Source organism: Schistocerca piceifrons, chromosome 6 (assembly GCF_021461385.2).
Source record: "Schistocerca piceifrons isolate TAMUIC-IGC-003096 chromosome 6, iqSchPice1.1, whole genome shotgun sequence".
NCBI lineage: Eukaryota > Metazoa > Arthropoda > Insecta > Orthoptera > Acrididae > Schistocerca > Schistocerca piceifrons.
Window position 1 is genome coordinate 82,794,008 of NC_060143.1, and position 26,153 is coordinate 82,820,160.

Sequence of the window (26,153 nt, forward strand, 5' to 3'; positions counted from 1 at the left end):
AGGTGGAAGTATCTGACAGCTGACAGAGTCCTTCTGCCACGTAATCCTTGCAGTTCAAAACAACTGCGGTGGAGCCATTGTCTGCAGGTAGGACAGTGTCTGCAGGTAGGATTATAAGATTGGGATCAGTTTTTAGATGGTGGACTGCACTTCCTTCTGCAGATGTAAGGTTAGTATGCATGTTGAGGGATTTGGAGAATGGTGGTGAGGCTAGGTCCAAGGATAAGAAATACTGGAAAGTTGACGGGGAGTGGTTTGGAGGTAGTAGGGGTGGATTACGGTTGGATGGAGGAGTGACCTGAGTTAGGCAAGGTTCATTCCATCCTGGATTTTCCATTGTTTGTCATTGCTAAAATATTTAAAACCAGATGCTTGTTACATCATACAAACACAGTACACAATAGCACATCTTTTGAACATCTTTATGGTTTTAAATACTTCAGCAATGACAAACCTTTTACAAATGCTGGTTTTTGTCCAGTTGACCTCTTGTGCAAGAGGTTCGGCATAAAATGAACATATTTTAAAAGAAAAGATTTTAAGACCTGAAGATGACAGCATAGCCTGTTGAAACCGGGTGTCTCAAATAAAGAAATATTTTATGTGATCTTGGCTGTTGAATGGATTTTCATAATTAAAACAGATCACACATCGGTATTCTCAAAATGAGGAAATTCAGTCACACAGTGCAACTGGGAAGTCACCAAATTTGTTTCTCCAATACTATGGTTTTATCAAGATCCAATCATTACTATGCTAGGATATACAGCAAGGCATAATAAATTCAAAGTCACAAAAACGACTTTAACAGAAAAGCATGAGGACTGAAATTAGGCAAGTTGTGAGCCTTAATGGTAAATGAAGTAAACAGCAACAACTCTCCTACAGTACAAGCTACGTAACGTGTTGGCACAACTCTGTTATCTTGGACAGCTGTCTGACAACACTGTTGAATGAGTGAATAAGTATGGACAATTTGGCTTTCTGGGCTTGTTTGGATCAGAAACCACTATCTGAATTTTTATAGCCTCTGGTGATGTCTCAAGCACTTGGAAATAAGTGTAAGCTGCAGAAATATGGTATGAACCACAGCCTAATCTCAATGTAACAAAAATCACAAGAACGCAAAAAGTAGAATTGTTTTATTATGTTGATAATTTTCAAGTTGTGTCCATCTATGTGCAACTGAATAAAACTACACTGTCACATTAATGTGACCATTTGCCAAAAGCGTGAACAGTCACCTTTAGCAGTGTGGATCTCTGGGAGACATGAAGGAAGAGTGTCAGTGAGGTTCTGGAAGGTACCAACTCCAGTGCTGAAGCCAGCTGTGCTAGGTTTCTCAGTTGAAGTTCCATGCCATGAACAGCTCGACTGGGGTGGTCCCACAGATTCTTGATTGGATTTAAATCCAGGGAGTTCGGTGGCTAGTGTATTACAGCAAATGGTCGTGGTGCTCTTCAAACTATGCACATATACTGCGAGCTGTGTGACACGTTTTAGCGTCCTGCTGGTAGGTGCCATTGTACTGGTGGGAAACAAACTGCATGTAGGGATGGACATGGTCCACAATGATAGATGCATACTTATACTGATCTAGTGTGTCTTCCAAAATGAATATCACACAAGGACTGCAACATAACCTTCCTCGGACCGTAACGCTCCCTCGGCTAGTGCATAATTGTTGCAGGGTGTTTGCTTTCAGATGTTTCATGCCATACATGCTAAGAACAATCTGTCTGATTGAGCATATAGCCTGATTCATCTGAAAAGCCCACCTACCACTACTCAGCAGACATACCCCATTGTGGTTTTGGCGTGCAATGTCCAGCCTTCATTGGTGATGAACAACAGTCAGCAGGGGTCCATGAACCAGGCACCTACTGCAGAGGCTCATACACAACAACTTTCTCTAAACAGTGAGTGAAGCGACTTTGTTAGTAGCTCCTTGGTTCATCTGGTCAGTCAGTTGCTCAATAGCTGCACATCTATTTATCAGTATTCATTTCCACAGCCATCGTTCATTCATATCATTTGCAGTCCATGGTGCACCGCAGTTGCCTCAGCGCCAGCTTTGGATAGTGCCATTTCAGCATGTGCTTTATACACTCCTGGAAATGGAAAAAAGAACACATTGACACCGGTGTGTCAGACCCACCATACTTGCTCCGGACACTGCGAGAGGGCTGTACAAGCAATGATCACATGCACGGCACAGCGGACACACCAGGAACCGCGGTGTTGGCCGTCGAATGGCGCTAGCTGCGCGGCATTTGTGCACCGCCGCCGTCAGTGTCAGCCAGTTTGCCGTGGCATACGGAGCTCCATCGCAGTCTTTAACACTGGTAGCATGCCGCGACAGCGTGGACATGAACCGTATGTGCAGTTGACGGACTTTGAGCGAGGGCGTATAGTGGGCATGCGGGAGGCCGGGTGGACGTACCGCCGAATTGCTCAACACGTGGGGCGTGAGGTCTCCACAGTACATCGATGTTGTCGCCAGTGGTTGGCGGAAGGTGCACGTGCCCGTCGACCTGGGACCGGACCGCAGCGACGCACGGATGCACACCAAGACCGTAGGATCCTACACAGTGCCGTAGGGGACCGCACCGCCACTTCCCAGCAAATTAGGGACACTGTTGCTCCTGGGGTATCGGCGAGGACCATTCGCAACCATCTCCATGAAGCTGGGCTACGGTCCCGCACACCGTTAGGCCGTCTTCCGCTCACGCCCCAACATCGTGCAGCCCGCCTCCAGTGGTGTCGCGACAGGCGTGAATGGAGGGACGAATGGAGACGTGTCGTCTTCAGCGATGAGAGTCGCTTCTGCCTTGGTGCCAATGATGGTCGTATGCATGTTTGGCGCCGTGCAGGTGAGCGCCACAATCAGGACTGCATACGACCGAGGCACACAGGGCCAACACCCGGCATCATGGTGTGGGGAGCGATCTCCTACACTGGCCGTACACCACTGGTGATCGTCGAGGGGACACTGAATAGTGCACGGTACATCCAAACCGTCATCGAACCCATCGTTCTACCATTCCTAGACCGGCAAGGGAACTTGCTGTTCCAACAGGACAATGCACGTCCGCATGTATCCCATGCCACCCAACGTGCTCTAGAAGCTGTAAGTCAACTACCCTGGCCAGCAAGATCTCCGGATCTGTCCCCCATTGAGCATGTTTGGGACTGGATGAAGTGTCGTCTCACGCGGTCTGCACGTCCAGCACGAACGCTGGTCCAACTGAGGCGCCAGGTGGAAATGGCATGGCAAGCCGTTCCACAGGACTACATCCAGCATCTCTACGATCGTCTCCATGGGAGAATAGCAACCTGCATTGCTGCGAAAGGTGGATATACACTGTACTAGTGCCGACATTGTGCATGCTCTGTTGCCTGTGTCTATGTGCCTGACCCCAGGAATGTGTCAATAAAGTTTCCCCTTCCTGGGACAATGAATTCACGGTGTTCTTATTTCAATTTCCAGGAGTGTATGTTAACTGAGGTAACATGCGGACAGTACATAAACATAACTGTTTCAGAAATGCTTCTGACCTTGGTCCAAGAGCCAGTTATCATGCTCTTTCAGATGTCAGATAAATCGCTTTGATTCCACGTGAGGACAATGATTGGTTATTGAATGTTGACAGCAAACACAGGTGATGATCACACTAATGTGACTGAATCAAGTAATTTTGTAATGCTAAAGACATTTCACCTTTTTTTTGGACGGTTTAACCATTGACATGAAAAATATACGTATTTATGTGCATACCATGTTGCTTTACACATTACAGATTAGAAACAGTTTGGGCGCTTTTTGATTTTATATAACATAATAATGGTGCAAATTTGTATTTTGAAGTTTGTACATACTGCTTTACACATGCACTCGCTTTGCTTTTTGTAAAGCTGTTGTTGTTGTCGTCATCTTCAGTCTGAAGACTGGTTAGATGCAGCTATCCATGGGAGGCTCTTCATCTCCTAATAACTGCTGCAATCCACATCCGTTTGAATTCACCTAGTGTATTCGTCTCCTGGTCTCTCTCTACAATCGCCTCTTCCTCCCCACAAATACACATACCTCCTCCTGGTGCCAAACTGACAGTTCCTGGAGGAGAGGATGTGTTCTGTCAACTGATCCATTCTTAGTCAAATGGTGCCATAAATTTCTTGTCTCCAAATTCGATTCTGTACCTTCTGTATTCCTCTGTACTATCACATTTCAAAAGCTTTTATTTCCTTCTTGTTTGAATTTCTTATTGTATCTGTATTAAATGGTAACAAATTCCTTGTTTTTAGAAATACTGTTCATACTATTGCTAGTCTGAATTTTACATTGTCTGTGCTTCAGCCATGATCAGTTATTTTGCTGGCAAAGTAGCTAAATTCATGTACTGGTTGTAGTGTCTCATTTACTGTTCTAATTCCATCAGCATTTCCTGATTTAATTCAACTGCATTCCATTAGCTATATTTTACTTTTGTTGATGTTCATTATATAAAGACTCTATCAAATGCATTCACCTGTTTGTCTGCTCTTCCAAGTCCTTTGCTGTTTCTAATAGAATTACAGTTTCATCCGTGAACCTCAAATTTTTTATTCCTTCTCTGTGAACTTTAACTCATTCGCTAAATTGTTCTTTGATTTTCTGCAGTGCTTGCTCTTTGTAAATATTGAAAGACATTGAGGATTATGTCTGCATTTTGCAACCATGACTTATTAAACTGATGGTTAACTAAAATGCACACCTTTAAGCACCTCCTTTTTTTGGTGTTGGAGTTATTTCTTTTTTCCTTCTTAGTGGGTACCACAACAAGAAGTTTTTAAGGAAGGTGGCATATTTCCAGTTCTGCTGTATGTGTTTATTTTACTCGTACCCAAATAGTTTGTGCCATTTAGGCCATTTCAAGTGCTTTTCTGTATAAGAGAGAGCACACTATGTTACCCCCACAAATATAAATACAATGATATGAATGCAACTTACTAGAAATATAGTTGCCTACAGTAGAAGAATTGTCTTCACAGTAAATGAAATTAAAAATTTAGTCTCCTCTCCGTGTATTTTAAATATGTTTATTTTTGTTTATTTTGTTTTCCATATCACTTTTTATTTCTTACTATTTATTAACTGTCCTCAAATACATAGATAAATATACAGTCAAGAGTTTTTTGAAATTGTTAGTCCACACTTAGCTTTATTCTTTGGTCAATATAATGTCTTTAAATTTCATTTCTTATTAAAATGTTAAGCTGTCAAGATGCTAATGCAGCGTATGTATGAACCAAAATGAATAGAACACCTGAATTTAAAGAAGCTGCGACTGTAATGCATATGGAACATTTTTGTACTGCACATAACTATCCTTTTTATAAGTTACATTCTTATCATGACATTTTTATTTGTAGAGGTAATGCAGTGTTCTCATACATCTTGCACACCAAGTGGAAAATTTTTGTTATGGCTAGCTGTCCCAATAATGCTGAGAGCATGTTGTCTACTCCAAGGGCTATGTTTCCACTGAGGCATCTCAGCATGATGTCAAATTATTCTCACAGTATCATATCTCCTGTTTCATTTTCATCTACTTCCTCTTCTCTTGCTATAAAATTGTCCTCAAGTTTGCTACCCTTATGTAGACCCTTTACATATTTCTTCCACCTTATAGCTTCACTTTCTTTAGTCAGTATTGGCTTGTCATTGAGCTAATTGAGCTGTTTGGTATTCACTTTTCTCACTTTCCCTGTAGCAGAATCTACCTTTCCCATAGCCATGCCTTTCATTTGTCCTATGCCCATTCTCACTTGGCTGTTTTGCATTTTCTGTCGGTCGTATTTATTAGACATCTGTATTCCTTTTTGTGCACTTCATGTGCTGCATTTTTATATCTTCTCCTTTCATCCATTAAACACAGGGTCTCCTCTGATACCCAAGGATTTCTGCTTGGCCTTGTCTTCTTACTTATATGATCCTCTGCTGCCTTCACTGCTTCCTCTCTAAAAGCTACATTTTTTTCTCCCTGTTGTATTTCTTTCCCCTGTTTCTGTCCATCGTTGCCTAATGCTCCCTCGGAAACTTCCGTCAAGCTCTGGTTCTTTAAGTTTATCCAGGACTCATCTCTTTATATATTCCTATCTTTTAGGAATTTCTTCAGTTTTAATATGCAGTTTGTAACCAATAAATCATGGTCAGAGTCCACATCTGCAGCTACGAACCCACATTTCTGTTTTCTTATTTATTATTAAACCTACTCCTGCATTGCCTCTATTTGATATTGTTTTTGTAGCCCTGTATTCACCTGACCAGGAGTCCAGTTTCTCCTGCCGTTGAACTTCATTAATTCCCACTATATCTAACTTCAATGTACCCATTTCCCTTTTTAAATTCTCTAATCCACCTATCTGATTAACGGGTCTAACATTCCACACCCAAAACCATAGAATGCCAGTTTTGTTTTTCTTGATGACAAGATCCCCCTGAATAGTCCACATCTGGAGATCTGAACTGGAGATTTCCTACCTCTGGAGTATTGTACCCAGGAAGTCTTCATCATCATTAAGCTGTACAGTAGAGCTCCATGCCCTCAAGGAAAAAAAAATAATGGCTCTGGTTTCCCCTTGCTTTCAGGAGCTTGCAGTAGCAGCAAAGCAAGCCCTTGTTGGCTAATTTTCTAAGGTCAGATCAGTTAATAATCCAGACTGTTGTCTTTGCAAGTACTGAAAAGGCTGCTGTTGTCTTCAGGAACCACAGGTTGGTGTGGCCTCTCCACAGGTACTCCTATATTGTGGATGCACATATGGTATGGCTGTCTGTATTGTTGAGATATGCAAGCCAGCCTAAATCATCCACATACCCTTGGCTAGAATAGTTTTAGTAGCTCATTTATGAGCTCATTCACCTCTGGGTTCCACAGTAGTGGGGGCAATACTCCACCTTGTGGATACTCTCTGGTGATATTGATCACCATTTTCACTTCCACCATGAAGGTCTTTACCTTTCATCTCTCAGCGTGGCTTTTATCACCAAGGTATAGTGGTCTTGATGCCATGTACTTATGCAGTTTTAACCATGGGTTTGAGGGCTGTGTTGGCATTGGCAGTGGCTCTTGCAGATAAACTTGCTCTAAATAGTCTCCATAGGAATCTGATTAATCCCTCTCCTGCTTGTTGCACTAGAGCTGGAAAGATACCATCTGGACCTGGTGACTTGAATGATTAAAACATTCTCACCAACCACTGGATTTCCTTGAAACCCACACACTCCTTGGCAGATTCAAAGTTCTCACAGGTGCTAAATCTTGGTCTGAATCATCTGCATTGAGGGGAGTGAGCACATTCAGTCTCACATTCGCTGTCCTTGAATATTCAACAGTCTCCCTTATTAGTGTGCCTCCTGGATTTATCTGTATCCTAGTGCACATTTTATGAAGTCTGACTTTGGCAACTGTACCTTCTCATCTCTTCTTACCACTTTTTTGTGCCTTGAACTTCTTATCGATGAGAGAGTAGACTCCAGAATCTGGAAGTGTTCTGCAACATATTTTTTAGTCTCCTTTCCACACTTGATCATATGTAGAATTTAAAAACACATTCACTGTTCACAAGCAGACAGAGACAGAGAGTTCTCTGGTTTGTTGCATGTGGCACACTGTGTGCAGTCTGCTGACCAACCCCTCATTTTCCCCAACCTTTTGTCTTTCACCATAGAAGTGACACGTGAGTAGCAAGCAAGCGATCGGGCCATTATTGTGAAATTACAGTACAGTACATTAGTGAGGAAAAAAAAAGTGAAATGTATGACAAAAAATACTGTAGTGCACAGCACTGTATGCGTACGTACTTATTGGGTTCAGACGAGGAAGAAGATATGGAATGTGTAACGTTGGGACAAAATTTTAGTTTATAGTACAAACTATATGAAATTCAGCTTGTGTGGTAGATTTTTCACTGTAATTCAGCAGGTACCAAACATGTAGTGTGGGTTAATTGAGTTTTCAGTTCACCCAATTTTGAAATAATGATGGTCTACTGTAGTTAGTACAGGTCCTACATTCTTGAGCAATATTCTAGGACGGGTTCTAAGAGTGTTTTGTAAGCAATCTCCTTTGTAGACTCGCTACTTTTTTTGTAGTATTCTGCACCAAAGTCTGCCACCTGCTATACCTATGTCTAAGCCTATGTGATCACTCTATTTCATATCTACACTAATTATTAAACCAAGGTATTTGTGATTCATTGATATTGCGCTCATAGAACAGAACATTTTTGTGTTCTGTAAAGTACACAATTTCTTATTTCTGATCATTTAAAACAAGTTATCAATCTTTCCACTACTTAGAAACCTTAACAAGATCTGACTGAAAAATTGAGCAGTTGTTCTCAGACCCTACTACACTGTATTGCATTGTCTGCAAAAAGTCCTTGGTTACTGTTAATATTACCTGCCAGATCATCCATACATATTATAAATTTAAGTCCCCTGCCTCATTTTACTGCTGCTGTGTGGCTGTGTGGCTGATCTCAGAAACTACTGTAGGGATTATGATACAGTTTTCACTAATACATAGACTGATTCAGAGGAAGGTTTGTGTATATAATTAAGGTTCATAGTAATGATGTGTGTGTGTATAATATATGTATGTTTCATGTTTAATTGATGTCTGGAGCGACATCTGATGGCTATGATGATGAGAGCTAAGAACTTGTCAGCAAGAGATTAGGCAGTATCTGGGAGGAAAAACAGTGAACTGCTGGAACACCAGAGAGTAGTGGAGCACGACCGGAATCTATATAGACAGGGTGGTGATAATTAAACTTTTACTACTTTATCCTGAAAGCTATTTACTGTACAGGTATGATGTTCAGACTGTGTTCTGCAGGATTTGCATTCGTAGTTGTTTTAGCATCATGACTTGTCATTAGTCACCGGTATTGGTACGGCAACGTAGGGTTGAAGTGCAAGCATCAGTGTGCATTACAATTGTAGACAGTTGACATGGGTCTGGACAAGATGAGCAGTGCATTACTTGCAGAGCTGGTTTAGAAACAACAGCAATAGTGCTGCTGCTCTTCGCAAGTATTAAAGCATTAAAGGAATATGGAAAGGTCTTATTTCCACACCAGGGTTGAAGAACATGATTCAGAAGTTCATTTTGACTAGTGATTTGGGTATTGCTTGTGGGAGAGGTTGGGTAGTGCTTGTGGGAGAGGCCAATGGCCAATTGCACCACAAAGTGTTGAAGAAGTTACCGTTGCCATGGCTCGAAATGCTGGATGCAATGAGCGATCTTCAAGCAGTGCATGAGCTGTGTCATGACAACTGAACACGACAGGATCCACCGTTCAAAAAATGCTGCGAACAATTGTGAAATGGTATCTGTAGTGCACTTCCAGGCTGTCGTGGATGCAAATGGTCATCACATTTAGCAACCTTTTTGTAACTTTAAACATAAATATGGTATGCAATTAACTAATGTAACCCTCTCATGTGGAAATTAAAATGTGTTTCTTTCATTGATTTATTCATTATTTCTCTCCCACACGTCTGTACAAATGTTTACACAGAGTGACACTGCCCTATGATCACTCATTTTTCATTGTGGCTTCTCTCAAATAGCGAAAGTTTAATTATAGCCACTGTGCATTATAAATTAAAGCCTCCTGACATGATTTTCTGTCTGTGTGTGAAGACTAATCTCAAGGATGGGCTGATTCATGGGGAATGTTTGTGTATATCACTACATATTATAAAGAAGCCATTATGTTGTGGATACTTTGTGCAACAAGTGCAAAGCTGGGGTGGATCACTGGTTGATATACAACATGAACAGCAAAGGTTTCGACACTTTTCCTGTGGCATGCGTGAAGTCACTTCATCTGTTGATGTGACTCCATCCATTGATGTGACTCCATCCATTATAATATGCTGTGTCCAACTTATCAGGGAATCCTCAACCCAGTCACAAATTTTGCCTGATACTCCATAGGACTGTACTTTCAATAATAAGCTTTGGTATGGTACCAAGTGGAGTGCATTTTGGAAGTCAAGAAAAATTGCATCTACATGTCTGCCTTGATCCAGCACTAGTTGGATTTCACATGATTGATGTTTCAGAGTACATCCTGGTTGACTTGGAGAAGGTCATTCTGTTCAAAGCACCCCATTAAGTTTGAGCTCAGAACATGTTCTAAAATTCGACAACATATTGATGTAGAAGATATTGGACACAAGTTTTGTGGCTCACTTCTATTACTCTTCTTGTATATGGCTGTGACGTGCCTTTTCAGCCTATTGGACACAGTTTTTGTTCAAGAAATCTATGATACAGTTTGGTTAAAATTAAAAGGGAAGCATGCTCAACTGCAAACTCATATAGAACACAGGGATTCCATCAGTCCCCGAAGCATCTTTCAGTTTTAGAAGTTTCACACCTACATACACTGTCTGATCAAAGGTATCCAGACACTTATAAGTAGACATTAATATGTGTAGTGTCCACCATTTGCATTTATCACAACTTGAACTCTGCTGGGGACACTTCCAATAAGGTGTCTTAATGTCTGTGGAGGAATAGTCGAAACCATAGAGGGCAGTGAAGCTGGACACTGGGGTCTGGAGGAAAGTCAACATCCCAACTCATCCCTAAGGTGTTTAATCATTTCATTCGGGTTGGGGCTCTGGACAGACCAGTCTATTTCATTGCTTCACAGTGGCTACTTTATGACAGGGTGCGCATTGCTGTGCTGAAACAAACAATAATTGTCTCTGAACTGTTCCTCTACTGTAAGCAGTACACAGTGCTGTAAAAAAGTGTTCGTATCCTTCTGTGTGTAACATTTTCCAAGTAACCTCACACTAACTACAAAAAAACATCCCCATACTGCAACATTACCTTTAAACTTTTGGCACGGAGGAGGTCGTTTTAGCCCGGTTAAGAATTGGACACTGCCGGTTCAGCCATCGCCATCTGCTGACGGCTGCGCCGGCGCCGTTCTGCCCATGTGGGCACTTGCTGACGGTTAGACACATTTTAATGTCCTGTCCAGATCTTAACACACTGCGCCTCGATCTTAACCTGCCAAATACTTTCGATGCCATTTTAGCGGATGACCCACGAGCAGCTGCTCGTGTTCTTCGTTTTATCAATTTGACAAACCTCGCTAAGGACATTTGATGATGCTGTTTTTTAATCCTATGCCTGTCAGTCTGTCTTTTATCGTGTTTTCCCTCTTAGTTGTTGTGGTCAACTTGTGCCTCGCGGTGCATTCTTAGAGTAGTCAGGGCGCTAATGACCATTGAAGTTGTGCGCCCCAAAAAAAAAAAAAAAAAAAAAAAAAAAAAAAAAAAAAAAAAAAAAAAAAAAAAAAAAAAAAAAAACTTTTGGCACTACACATGATGGGAGGTACCATTCTCCAGACACATTCCTAACACCAACTTTTCCATTGGTTTGTACATTGTTCTCCTGTTATACATATACAGTGTACAGTTTCTAGATTTCTTGTAGGTCTGAACTTCTATATCTGAAATTAGGTTATTTTCTGACCATACCAGTGCAGTTACAATGGACTTCTTCGCCTATGGAGGCCAGATTATGCTGTAATCAAAGTACTTCAATGTAAATTGAATTTTTATAAATGAATATGAATCATTTCTTCTGTAACAGAAATGTATGTTACTCATAAAGATATAACAACTTCCAAACTTTGAAAAAAAGGTAAAAATCTCATGATTATACGTCTCGAGTTCTAACGTTAGTTAATGTTCTTTATTCTTCGTTTTTCCCTGTCATCATGCTGTAATGTTACATTGTGTGCATTTATTTGGTGGCATGCTGCATTACTCGGTACTGGGATGGCAATGCATGGAACATATGCGAAGCCCGCACAGGTACCTCATCTCATGGTGACACTGCTACCACTGAGCCATCTGGAAGATACACAGAGGCTGTCTGTACACTCATTACATGCATTAACAGATAACAAACTTCCCAACAGTTCCATATTTTTAATTACTAAATGTTTATATCACTTAATGATCGTGAGTATCATTCGTTGGTAAGGTGGAGGTAGGACTACACATCATTCTACTAGAGTGATATGTTGCACCTCATATTCCCCCACTGAGATGAATAATGTTATAATAATTACATAAACTTAAGTAATTAGCCATACAGTATGACATGCAACAGAATCCATTCACAATTATTTCTACACAGTGCAGTCACATTAATTCGACTACCACTTACTTTTGATGTCAGTGTGCAGAAACCACTCACTGTCTGCAGATGGCAGCACTAGCAGTGGAAGGTATATAAAATGTGTCAGGGGGACACACAAAACAGTGCAGCCATTGTTGTAATGTGGACACAGAACGATTTATCTGACATCAAAAAGGGGACGATCATTAGCTTTTCGGTCAAGAGTGGAAGCATTTCCGAAATGGCGAAGTTATTAAACTGTTTGTATGACATGATGGTTAAAGTATACTGTGCATAGTAGGATGGGGCTATCCAAAACCATTACTGAGGCACCTGTGGTACACATGTTAAACAGTGGATGTGGGTATGTGTATGGGTGAATAGACAGGCAACTGTTTAGCACCTGACTCACCACCCACGTGAACCAAGGGGCTACCAACAGTGTCCCCTCAATGACCATTCAGTGATGGTTGCTGCATATGTGCTGCAGCAGCAGGCACCTGGTAGAAGCACCCAGGCTGACTAATATTTGTTGGCAACAAAGTCTGGAATTTGGTTTGTAAGCCAATACTGCAACTGAAAGTCCACTGAATGGTAATAAGTGACTTTTCCAGATGACATGGTTGTTGGCATGCAAATACCGTGCAACTTTCGTCAGAAGGATTTAGGCCAGAGAGGGAGCGTTATAATCTGGGGAATGTTTTTGTGGCATTCCCTGATTGGTCTCATCATTCTGGAAGGCACAATGAAGCAACACAAGTATGCATCTATCCTCAGCATGATGCTAACTACCAGGAGGACAATGCAACATGTCACACAGCTCGCAGTGTAAATGCACAGTTTGGAGAGCACTGTAGTTTCCTGGCCACCAAGCTTGTCGGATTTAAACCCAATTGAGAATCAGTGAGACCAACTCGATCGGGCTGTTCATGTCGTGGATCTTCTTCAGCTGAGAAACCTGGCACAGCTGACGATGGCACTGGAGTCGCCATGGCTCCACATCCCAGTCAGTGCCTTCCAGAACCTCACTGACTCTTCCTGCATGTCGCAGCGGTCCACACTGCAAAAGGTAGTTATTCAGGCTTTTGACAGGTGGTCACAATAATGTGACTGGATTGTGTAACATCAAGCATAACATCTGTGCCTAACTCTGAGGCAAAATGTGAAGTGGATTTTGTGTGCTAGAAATGTTATGCCTGGTATTTGCTGGAATTCAAAATGGATTATTCTTATTGATCACTTTGTGGATGGTGAAACCTTAAGTCGTCTGTACCAAATTGACGAAAAAATAGTTGAGAAAAAATAAGCATCTTATCAGAACATGTAAATACAAAAGCCTGTTTGCTTTGCTTACTTTCACTCTATTGTTTCATGTAATACTAGCTTTAGGAACAGCTGTGTATATTCGCAGAAACACCAAATATTATTGGAAGCAGATACGTTGTGCTCTCTCTCTCTCTCTCTCTCTCTCTCTCTCTCTCTCTCTCTCTCCCGGTAAGAACCTGTCTTGTAAGCAAAAGAAACTATCAGGGACAGTATGTGATAACTAAGGAGTTGTGATTTATCGCTGCATTATTATAGTGGTTAGTACCAACATAAGTGCTTTACTTCTATTCAACATAATCTATTTACACAGGTGTGCATATGCAGCAGTGCTCCAGATGTTCCACAGTTGTGGCTGGGGCATACATCTGGACGAATACAAGTTTTGAGATTTCGGTTGGAGGGATCTCTTGAATTCCGTCCCGAGCCGTCTGTGTTGCTGGGGCACACAGCAGCACTGACTGATATTGTACTCTGTCGCAGCTTCTCAATAGCTGTTTCCGCTGGCTACGATGGAAGTGCCATTATATGGGACCTTAACAGGTAATTAGCATTAGACAGTTATAATTAACATTTCAAATAATATAATGTTAAAAGTGCAAGTGTGGATTCCTTGCACAGTGCAGGAAACGTAAGCCATTTCCATATATAATCCTAGATAGAGTACCAGCAGCATAAAAGGCAAGGTGAACTTTTGCAATGAACCAGTCCTTGGCACGCTCACAAATATTTTTGCCATGTGTTAGTGTGATAAAATATTTTCAGTTTATGGAATGCTTCAGTTGTGTGTCCAACATATTGGAAAATATGTGCTTCAACAGTGTTGTGGACTGCCCGCAAATTGGTACAGTTAATAAATGAGAAGAGTTTATCCGAAGGTGTCAACTAATGTAGCTCAGTCAAATGTCAGTTCCATTCTAATAAGTTTAGATTCGCCCCTAGTTTCTCTCTGTAGTCTCTCTGAGCTTGTGCCGAGACACATATAGAGGGGAGTTTTCAGTGTAGGGGGTGTTACAGAAATTAGATAATGTGTTTTTATTCTCTGTCTGGATACACTACGTGATGAACATTTGTTGGAGTTTGGTAGTGGACTGCCGACTCAAGTAAGGTGTCTGGATTCATGTCAGAGACCTGTACTCACCACAACCAACACTACATCATAAACCCCCCCTCCCATAATCTAGTCCACCTGCTGAAGCAGTGCTAAGAACTGATAACTAACTTAATTTTCCAGTGATAAGTCAGACAAATGTAATTAAATTCAAACTATGTCAGTTTTTCCCCAAATTCCATATCATAGTTGATAACATGTTAAACCAGTAGTTTGTCTCTCAGTAATATTGAAAATTCCAGCTATACTGTTGAAACAGGGTCAGAAGTACATATCAGAAACAGAAAAAAATTGTCAGAGAAACTGTAGCCAAAGTTGATTTTGGTGGGTATATACAAAGACTAGCCCTTAAATGTTTGCATTCTTTCAGCTTGTCATACGTGAGGTCTGTGGCGGTCAGTGAACCCGTGAAGCTGGCCACAGTGAGCAGAACGCTGGGCGACATTCTGCTTGTGACAGACTCGGAGCTGCTGCTGTTCTCCGTGAATGCTGCGCCTGCAGGCAGGGCATCACCACCCTCGCTGACCACAGCCGTCTGCTTCTCTGGTGCACCGGAGGGGATTTCCATAAATGCTGTCGCGTCAGGTCACGCAGATGGAGTTATAAGGTTAGATTTCAGTGATGTTTCTTTTCACTTATGATATTAAATGCTATTTAGATATTTAAGAATTTGTAAAAATAAAAATACCATTGGCTAGTTGTTGCCTTAATGAGGCATGACTCCCATTACAACAGAAAGACACACATAAAAGTAAATAATTGCACTACTCCTAACAGTATAAATGTTCAGAACCAAAAAGAGGAAAGGAGGGCACATGTGAAGTCTACATCTACATCTACATCTACACTCTACAAGCCACCTTGTGGTGTGTGGTGGAGGGTGCCTTAAGTACCAATTTCACTTGCCTCTTTTCCTGTTCCTGTTGCGAATGGTTCAAAGGAAGAACAATTGCTGTGAAGCCTCTGTGTGAGTCTGAATGTCCCTAATCTTATCTTTGTGCTTTGTGTGTGTGTGTGTGTGTGTGTGTGTGTGTGTGTGTGAGAGAGAGAGAGAGAGAGAGAGAGAGAGAGAGATTTACATAGGGTGAAGCAGTACATTGGTTGACTCTTCCAGAACCATATCCTCTCAGAACGTAGTACTAGTCCAACGAGTGTTTTGTGAGCTGCCTCCTTTGTCAGTGGACTACATTTATTGAGGATTTTTCCCTCTGTCTGGCATCTGCCTTACCCCTGATTAATATTATGTGGTTTTTCCACTTCAAATTGCTGTGCATGTATACTTCTAGATATTTTATGGAAATAACAGCTTCCTGTGATTCTTGTGCAGTTGTGTAATCATACATTAATGGGTCTTTCTGTCTATGTACACACAATACTTTACATGTATATTATGAAAATTAATGGTCCTGTAACACACATCTGCGTCAAACCAAAAGCCACTTTTATGAATGGAATGTTTTCTGGAAGTCAAGGAACATGGCATCTACCTGTGCATCCGTATCTACCGCTTTCTGGGTATCGTGGATGACCAGAGCAAGCTGGCTTTCCTACAGTCACTATTTTTGGAACCCATGTAAATTTCTGCAGAACATTTTTCTGGTCTCCAGAAATGTCATAATATACAAGCACAAAACATGTACCAAAATTTTAAAACAGTTCAAATTAAGAGATATAGGCCTATAGTTCTGAGTTCTGTGCATCTGTTCAACAACCCTTCTTGAAAATGGGAAAGACCTGTGCCTCTTTTTCCCCAATCGTTAGGACTGCTTTGCTCCTCCAGAGGCCCACAGTACACTGCAACTAGAAAAGTGGCAAGTATCTGTCATTTTCTCATTCTTGCGATGTTGGTTTTTTTTAGGGACTGCAGTGTGATCTTCTGTGAAACTATTTTGGAAAAAGACCTTTAGTATTTTATTTTGGCCTTCTGTTTGTCATGTTCTGTTTTAATGTCAGTATGATAACAGTTTTCTGTTTTAATGTCAGTATGATAACAGTTTTTTGTTTTAATGTCAGTATGATAACAGTGTGTCTGGGAGGTCATTTCAATCAATTTACTGATTTAACATAAGAACAAAAGTCTTGAGATTTTCTGTCAAGACGTTAGATACAATTTTATTTCCGGGGTTTTTCAATGCTTCATGCGTGGTCCTCCTTATGCTAGCTTTGATTTGGTTTCATTTTTGTTTGCCTGTGAGACTTTGCCTCTGTTCTTTAAATTTGCTGTGAAGCTCTCTTTGGTTTCTCAGTAGATTTTGAACATAATTGTCAAATGACTGCAGGTCTTGCTTGGCACATACTTGTCTAAAGCATACTGTGCAATGCTCTTCAACTTTGTGCATTGATGCTCTCAACATTGTCAGTGCTGGAGATGAAGTTTTTATAGTGTCCTGTCAGGTAAACTGAAATCTGTTTCTTGTTGCTCTTGCTAAACAGAAAGAGATCTTCCTACTTTTCTTCATATTCCTAGTTACAGCCATATTCAGTCATGCTGTAATGGTCTTATGATCATGGGTCCCCTGTTCTAAGCTAACTGAGCTGAAAAGTTCAGGTCTCTTTGTCACCAGTATGTCTAAAGGCACATGTCCACTAACAAGTAAACTTTCTCAAGTGCTTCCAGAAGCAACTTCTTTGTTATTTGATTTGAAAACCTCCACAACAAGTCAACTTCAACAAGTTCTGTCTACTTGCAGAAGTAGCTGCCGCAAGTTAGTGGAAACATTTTCTCACATCTTGCTGCAAGCGCTAGCTGAACTTGCCAGTTGCTGAAAGATTTTCCCTAATTTGCAGAAGTTTTGTGTGTTCAATATTGGTATGACAGTGTTAGTGTTGAAAAGGAGACTGGCACAAAGACAGATGATACAAGTCAACAAATGTATTACAGAAAACCATAAACATGTATACAGGGTGTATACGACCCGGGACAATCGGGAGATCCGGGAAAAACCCGGGAATTTTTCCATTCGGGAGAAAACTGGGAAAAACCCGGGAGTTGTTCAGAATTCTGGGAATTTTTGATTGTTTTAGCTTTCAGTTAAATTTTTGTGATTTTGACTGGTAAGAACCAAAATAACAAAGGGTATTATTGTATCCCGCTACTGCAGAATGATACTGCAGCAACTAAATATGAACGGGAGACAAAAAAAGAAAATAAAACTTAAGTTGCAAAGGAAATGGGCCATATACAACAACAAAACAGTGCTCATACAAGCGTCTGCCAACACTAAAGTGTGTCAAAGGCTTTAGGAACACTATGCAATGCTTTATAACAACAAATTGCCTCCGATGAGCGTGACGTGACGACAATTCGTTTGAGCAATTGCGGGCGGGCTCTTGCGCATGCGCAGTTTGAGTCACGTATGAGTAGTACCTTCTCCCGCTTCTGGTTACGGAAGTGTGGCAGGGCTACTTAATATTGCTCCGGTTCGGAAATATCGTAGATCCGGAGCTGATGCATAGAGCAGTCCAAGTTGTGGTGGGGAGGTGGGCCTCCACGTGACCTGTGTTTACGTTAAGTGATTTTGTTGTTTCCTCATAGTTTATTGCTCTCACATTAAATGATGACAAAACGGATTTTTGTGGCTGAGAGCTATCAAATGAATTAAAATATGTTTGCATAATTACTGCAGGCTAAAATATGTTAATAGTTTCAGATTTTATTTCCACCTTTGACAGTCAAGCATTAATCGCTTCACAGAATAATGAAGTTATTTCGCTGGTTTGCTAAAGAGATTTGGCTTTTATTAATCCTTTCTGCTGAGGCAGTCAATTTATTTGAAACGAAATGTTTAATTTCACACTATTGGCTGGTTTCAACTGTTCACTGCATTTCAAGTGCACGTATGGTATTATGCTATAATAAAGAACCAGACATGAGTATTGGTACTCCAAGAAAATTTACATACGGATGAGCATTTTAAGCCGAATTATGCACATTAGTATGGTTCGCGAAATCCCGACACTCTTGAAGCATCCTTTGATGTCTTGTTTCTTTTATGACATAATGTAAGATCTTTTAATGTTTTACACGTACAAGCATATGGGCTTCCTGCGTCATTGTATCTGCGCAAGCGCGGTGGCACCAGTTATCTTGTGCTCTCTTGCAACTTCTGAAACGAACCTATTTCTAACAGGTCGTGGGAAAATATTGCAAATGGTGGTTTGAAAGCGTTACATTCAAAGCAAATTTCCTTTTACGCAAGATGAATTATGTGCGAGAATGTACGATGAATTTCTTAAATCACAAAGCGTTTGACTCTCATTTAAAAATCAACTCTTTGAGGACAACCATTTAGAAGTATTTCGAGCCCAGAAGATGAGACATTTGCGTTGTTGCTAAAAATTTTACTGGCACATTTGTGTGTGTATATTAAAGTGCAACACGCGCAAAAAAGATCAACATTATATGTGGAAGCTTAGCTTCTCTTCCAACTTATTAATCTTCGAGACCAATATTATATGCGAATGCTGAGTATATTAATTTAAGCCAGTAACTTTTCTTACTTGTGTATTCGCGCTACTTAAGAGTGATCTTGCTATTGGCTGACTTCATCAAGTGTCCTATTGCCATCATCAGCTGGCGAGATCACATGAATGAGCTATGACGCTTACAAAAGCGCATCGCAGTTTCAATTTCAAAGCTTCGGAAAGTGACATGTGTTATTTGGTGGAATTCAAATCTATACCTTCGTAATACGAAAACATGCGGCGTACATGTTGCTGCACATCAAAGGTCTTTCAAAACGTATTTTTCCCCCTGAGTTTCGTTTTCTAAAGTGCCAGGAAATTCTACGTCGGTATATAAAACCATAAACATTCAAAGGATTGATGACTTTTACAGTGCCGAGGAAGGGTATACTGTCACTTAACTCGGAAAGAGTGTATTTTCATCTGGGAGAAAGTGTATTTTTAACCGGGAAATCCGGGAATTTTTTTTTCCTTGTCCACATATACACCCTGGTATACTTGGCTACTATCAGCCAAGGAAGTGTGACAAAATTTACCGATTACTTTGTCCCACCAGAAGGGAAAGTAGATTGGCAGTAGGCGTGTCTTTAAATTTTAGCTGATTTTTAATCTTAATGTAAACATAAATGCATTACATTTACAAGTTTGCAAAAATTGAAGTGTAGTTGAAGGTTGAAATGGTGAGCTAGCATTCAGTATTTTTATATCCTGTTTTGAATGCATTGCATGTGTGATACAAGTAATAAATACTGTTTGCACAAGTCAAAAAATAATTAAAATGTGATCTCTTATGGTAACATAGCTTGTAGTATTTTTGTATCCTGGTTTCAAATATTTTTTTGTACAATAGACGAGAGATTTTTGAAAACTATATATGACATTCTCATGAAATTTTTAATCTGAGTGAAGTCCTCTGATTTTAATTCTTTCAATAGTGTTCCTTGGTCTGCTGCTCGTGGTCTTGCAGTAGCGTTCTCGCTTCCTGAACACGGGGTCCCAGGTTTTATTCCCGTCGGGGTCAGGGATTTTCACCTGCCCCGAGATGACTGGGTGTTGTTGTGTCATCTTCTTCATCATCATCATCATTCATCCCTATTATGGTCGCAGGAAAGCAACAGCAAACCACCTCCATTTAGAACCTTGTCTTGTACAGCAGTGCGGGTCTCCCGCATCGTTCCTCTATGCTCTGTCAAGAAGCATGGGACTTCATTTCCAGTGTTTCTTGATAAATATGTACACCTCTGTATCTATTTCTTCATCCAGACATTTCTTTTGACATTTTTTTCCTTAAATTTTTGATTCTCATTGTTTTTTTTTTTTTTTTTTTTCAACAGTAATAATGTAACTATGTTGACAGCTGCCCTGGTTTTTAGCATGACACTATAAACATCCACTTGCCACTTTCATGATGCATCTCTTGTGTATATACTTCTGCAAGCACTTGCAGCAAGTTGCTGAAATTAACTTGCCCAAGCGACTTGTAGAAATAAACTTGCACAAGTTTTTGTTCTAATGTAAACACCTCAGCAAGTCCTTTGCAGGAGTTACTTGCAGAAGTTACTTGCTTATGGACATGTGCATTAAGACATTATCTTCACAAGTTGTTTCCCTAATTTTTGGATAAAACACCTTGAAAAATTTTACACAGTTCCCCTTCCTATTACTGGCCCTAAGCACTTAGTCTCCCAGTGTATAGGTGATGAGTTGAAATCTCCACCTAAAGTTATAACATTACCAAGAAATTCACATGAAATATTCTCCAAGTTTCCCATCAAATGTTCTGCCACTACTGATGCCGAGGCAGGGGGTCTAAAAAAGCATCCGAAGGGCACATGTGATCACCTTTAACACTTAGCTTCACACAAATTATTTCACAGTCATAGTGTACTAACCTCACAAGATATTATTGTATTTTTAATGCTGTAAACATGCCTCTACCACCAGCATTCAACCTATCTTTGTGGTATGCATGATATACATTTCATTAAAGTTTAAAATTTCATTGCTATTAACACCTGGTTTCATCCAGCTTTCTGTTCCTAATCAAAACTAGTTCTAAACCTTTCCAGAGTTGCTTCTGACATTAACTAATAGTGTATTAACATTTAGTGTATTAACATTTGCTTCCTCTTATCTCCTATGACAGACAGATGCTACCCTGTATGAGAGTGTAACACATCTTATTGAGCCTGTGGAGGGATTTCCCTCTCCTAAAAAATCTACATGTGCATGCCACATGTACTTCTGCTGTCCTAGTAGTCACATCATGTGTGTCATTCACACCTGACCTGTTAAGGGAGTCCTATATTTCTCCACCCATTAGCAACTCTGTGTAAGGCAAACACCACCCCAAAATCTCCAGTCCCAGGCAGGTGGGATCGAATAACATTCACAATAGTGAATTAAATGACCAAAATAAATGTTAGACACTGAATGAGTCAGAGATGTTAATGATGGTGCATATGACTACAAAGATGTTAAGTATAGGAATACAAGTGATATATTTTCACAGAGTAGTAGTTGTATAGAAGCTTTCCAGGGACTGGAGATTTTGAGGTGGTGTTGGCCTTATAAATACTGGTGTGTAAACCTTTTAGTATTTAGGAAAAGACATAATCATTTGAAAAACTATTCAGTCAGATTTTGCTGATTTAGATTAGTTACATGTTGCAACAGTACCGTAATTAGGTTTGCATAGCATGTTGTGGGTTAATAAAAGGTAAAAGTAAGAATTTCGTATCCTTATGTTGGGAATAACCCACATATGAGTATAGAAGCCGTCTTGAAGCTCATAATCATCTTCGATAGTTTATGAAAATTATTAATCAATGCCTTACCTAATTGTTGAAGACTGTCATTTGGTCCAGAAAAATTAGAGCAACAAAAATGCAGTGTCAAACTTTGGAATCTAACAGGCACAATGGCATAAAAATCCATAAGTTCATTATTCTTAGGAAAACTGAAGTAGATTGCCATAAAGAATGTATTCAGGGTTTTATAATGAGTGGTGCCATTCTTCCCAGAACTAATGATTAACTCATTCAAATATCTTCTTACATATTGTAGTAATGTTTGAATCATCATTTATTCTTCATTAAAGTGGTTTCCAACAAAACTAAATATATCATTGCAATCAGTGGATCAAAAATTATCGTATAAATAATGGATCTTAATGAATTATGATTTGAATAGTATTTCGGCATGTATAGTTACGTTATACACAATGTGTATAATTAACTTCATATGCAAGTTAAAAAGAGAGATTTAGTAATTTTAAGAGGCTTAGAATAATAGCAGATGGAGAGGCTCCAACTTGTTAAGTTTCAGTATTTTATTTTGTTGCAAGTCTGCATTTGCTGATATGCTGGCAAATTTGCCTTCACTTTTATCTTAATGCCAGTTTGATGTATTTGTGCCTGTGTCAGTGGAAATGAATGATATTGAGAAAGCATAGATAAGATTTTAATGAGGGCTGTTTACCTTTTTAAACATTAATTTTACTTCTCTTAACCTCGTTGATTTCAAAACATTTTAGTAATGACACTGTGCTGTCAATCATGCCATAACAATTCAGTGACATCAGTAATGTATTTAATGGAAAGTAATTATTGTTTTGTTTTTCAGATTATGGAGCTCTTGGGACCTCTCACCACTGAAGGAGATATCCTGCAATGCATTATTGTCACAGCCCATAATAAGGTAGGTGTGTCTTGCAGCCCAGAATATCCATTTATCATAACCACACAGTTGTTAATAAATGAAAGCTGTTGAGCTACATGTACCAGATGACACAAGAAAACTTTCAATTTTATAGTGTGTTTTTCTGCAAATACATTGAGCTCAACAGAGGAGAAAAAAGTATTAGCTTAGTAGAAAGTATCAGATTTATTACAAAAAATTTTCGAAAGTTCATGTTTCAGAACCTAACAGCAATTCATCTAATGAAAAAGGTTATGTATTGATGAATATTGGCTGTATAGGGGTTTCATGAGAATGCCAAAATGGACAGTTTGAAATTAAACTACAAACAAATAATGGAGAGCAATGCGAAATAAAGAAAAGACAGAAAAGGAAATTACAAAAAATTATAAAAGAAGATGGGAAGGGGTAGCTAGCATTCAAGCTTTTAGTAGGAGGGACATAATTGTATACGATCAATTGTACAGGTAATCAAGATTTGTTGATTTATGCATTATGAGACAAGTATGTGCAGATCAAATCTATGCATTCTAATAACAGGCTTAAATGCTATAATCCAACATCCCTCTGATATACATTGATATATAGTTTCTTTCAATTGTACTGTTTTTCATTAGTGTCCATACTTTCTCTTCTTATAATGCTTTCTGCTTTGTCTCCATTTTGTTTGTTACAATTTATATAGACATTTGAAGCAGAAGGTGTAGTGATCACAGTATAAATTGCAATTGTATGTACTTCCCATTTTCTGATAAAATTATGACGTACTATTCCTGCAGTTTGGAATGCCTTAACATCACCCTACAAATCATTATGCCTCAAATTAATGATCTCTCACTATCTCACCCAATGTAGTTCCTGCATTTTAACTTAAATATTGTCTTTCTTTTCCAGTATTACATACTCACATGATGCTCAGCACATGTACGCATCTGGTGCCAACGGTATTGTTGTTATCTGGGAAGGCATGTCGAGCAAAGGCCCAAGTCATATGCCAAAATTTCTTGATCTTACATCACTGTGAAATGGCTCTACTTGCAGTTATATCTACTATTTCCAGTTGATGAGATTCATTAGAATTATTGTACAATATTTTACCAATGTGTTTGTGAGTTGTGTGGATCCAGTGAAGAGGTGTACTGTGTAATGTCAAATGTTTTATGTGGTACTGATAATTCAGAATCTCCCTAGCATGATATTCAGAATCTCCCTAGCAGAAAGATTATTTTTTTACACTCTTAATGTTGTGAATGTTACGATAGTTTAATAATAATCTGTTTCATATTGCATTTCTACTTCATTAATTGAGATATAGTACAAAAATGTAAATCTAGATTACGCCTTTTGTGATAATTATTCATCTATATTTTGCGTGTTATTTTAGTTTTCAGTATAGTATCCAAAATAATTTTTCATCAGATTTTCAACAGATATTAAACATACTTTCTACACATGTTTTTGTATCTCATATATAAAGTAAATTAGCCAGTTACTGATCCTTTTCTGTGAATCTCTTAAGGACAGTTGACATTATTCTGCAACTTTTTTTTTTAATTTGCTTATATTTTCGTTAAATTGACTGAGTCTCTCTCTCTACCCCTCTCTACCCTCTCTGCTCTCTGCTGTCTGCCCTCTACCCTCTACCCTCTACTCTCTACTCTCTCTCTCTCTCTCTCTCTCTCTCTCTCTCTCTCTCTCTCTCTCTCTCTGTGTGTGTGTGTGTGTGTGTGTGTGTGTGTGTGTGTGTGTTCGAGGAATAAATATAAAAAAATAACAGTATTCCTTTCTGCCACTTTAATATCAAATTATCTGATAGAAATGTTATTCTAGCAGTGTTAAGAATTGCTGCTAGTGTATAGAGAAATCTGTTTTATTTGCAAAAAAATGAATGTAAACATTAATAGATTTTTATCTTGTAGTTTTAGAAGGCATGTTAAAAGAACTATAGACTTCTATTTTCTGAATGTATACAGACCTCAGATATGTACTGAAATCAAACTGACTTTTTGAAACTACATGTATTTTAACACATCTACTAACTAGAGTTAATAATGTTTTTATGAGGTTTTATGAACATAAAATTTTGTACCTTTTTATCCTATAAAACTTCAATTAATGGTGACTGCTGTGGCCACTGGCTGACAAATAATAAAAGCTATTCCTTGTCAAAGGTGTGTATTTGAGTGTAATGGGAAATGCATTTGATGGAATGAGAAAATAAATAATAAGTGGAAAAGCACAAAAACAATAAATAAAAGAGGAATTCAAGATTTATTTCCTAAATACAAACTGGAAAAATGGGTACATCACAATTAGTGTAAATGAAAAATTTATTTTATAGCTTAGTTCTAGGTTTTGTGAAAATTGTTATCCTAACAAATTTACCTTTGCATGTAGATATAAATTCTCCTAAAGTTTGAATCACAAATACCATTCAGAATATTCTGCAAAACTAAGAGAGGTTTTTCCTTAACATTAAGGTACACTGGTACTGACATGGTAAAATCATATTACGAACTGTGTTATTAAATTCTAATTAAAGTCATTGGTGTACCTAAAGGTATGTATTTTCAAGGCAAAGAATTGAAACAATAAAAAAGGCCACTAAGAATGACAGAAATGTTAGGAAATTTCTTTAAAGTTGAATAATGAGATCATCATTGATACCTCCGAATTACAGGCACTTTTAATAATTTTTTCTGTCAATGGAAGATAATTTAGGTTAAAATACTGTCTTCGTGCTTTTCTAAGGAAAGCATTCACAAATTCTATTACATCCCACATCTCCAAAATAAATTTAAAATATCATCAATTTTTTTTTAAATAATTTGTTGAAGTAGTAAGAATGAACCCAGTAATCAGATTATCAAGCATTGGTGGACCACATTTGTAATTTACTAGATTACTTATGTGATGAATCTTTTCATAGTTACACTTTCTCAGGCACACTAATATGCTCATGTCAAGCTATCAAACAAGAAGGAAGCTAAAGCAATAGAAAATAATTACTGATGCATCTCATTATTACCATTATTATCAGGTACAATAGCATTGATAAATATTCAGTGCACAAAATCATTCTTGGTTGCAATTTATAACATAAATGTGAACTTAAAAAACCTAACCTGAATAGATGATATACTACAAGGGTAGCTAAAAATTACTGTTATTACATTCACATGCACAAGCGCAGCTATGTAGGAGCTGGTGCAATTTCCACAAACTGACATGCAATAAAATCATGTATGGTGAGGCAATTTATAAACATCTGCTGACATTATTGCAAATGTATGAAAAAAATAAAAATACAAAACTAAGTTGTACAGCAGCTTCTGCTTAGGCACACTTGTGCAAGT

General features: G+C 39.0%; 1 protein-coding gene across 1 annotated transcript in view; it reads left to right on the forward strand.

Annotated features, from left to right (window-relative positions):
- LOC124803150 (lysosomal-trafficking regulator) overlaps positions 1-25,070 on the forward strand; it is a 593,053-nt gene extending 567,983 nt beyond the window's left edge. Inside the window, exons 53-56 of the mRNA XM_047264331.1 lie at positions 13,837-14,066; positions 15,005-15,241; positions 22,723-22,797; positions 23,692-25,070. Of these exons, the coding sequence (XP_047120287.1) occupies positions 13,837-14,066; positions 15,005-15,241; positions 22,723-22,797; positions 23,692-23,821 (672 nt within the window). The 3' untranslated portion in view covers positions 23,822-25,070. The remainder of the gene's footprint in view (positions 1-13,836; positions 14,067-15,004; positions 15,242-22,722; positions 22,798-23,691) is intronic.
- The last annotated feature ends 1,083 nt before the right edge of the window (positions 25,071-26,153 follow it).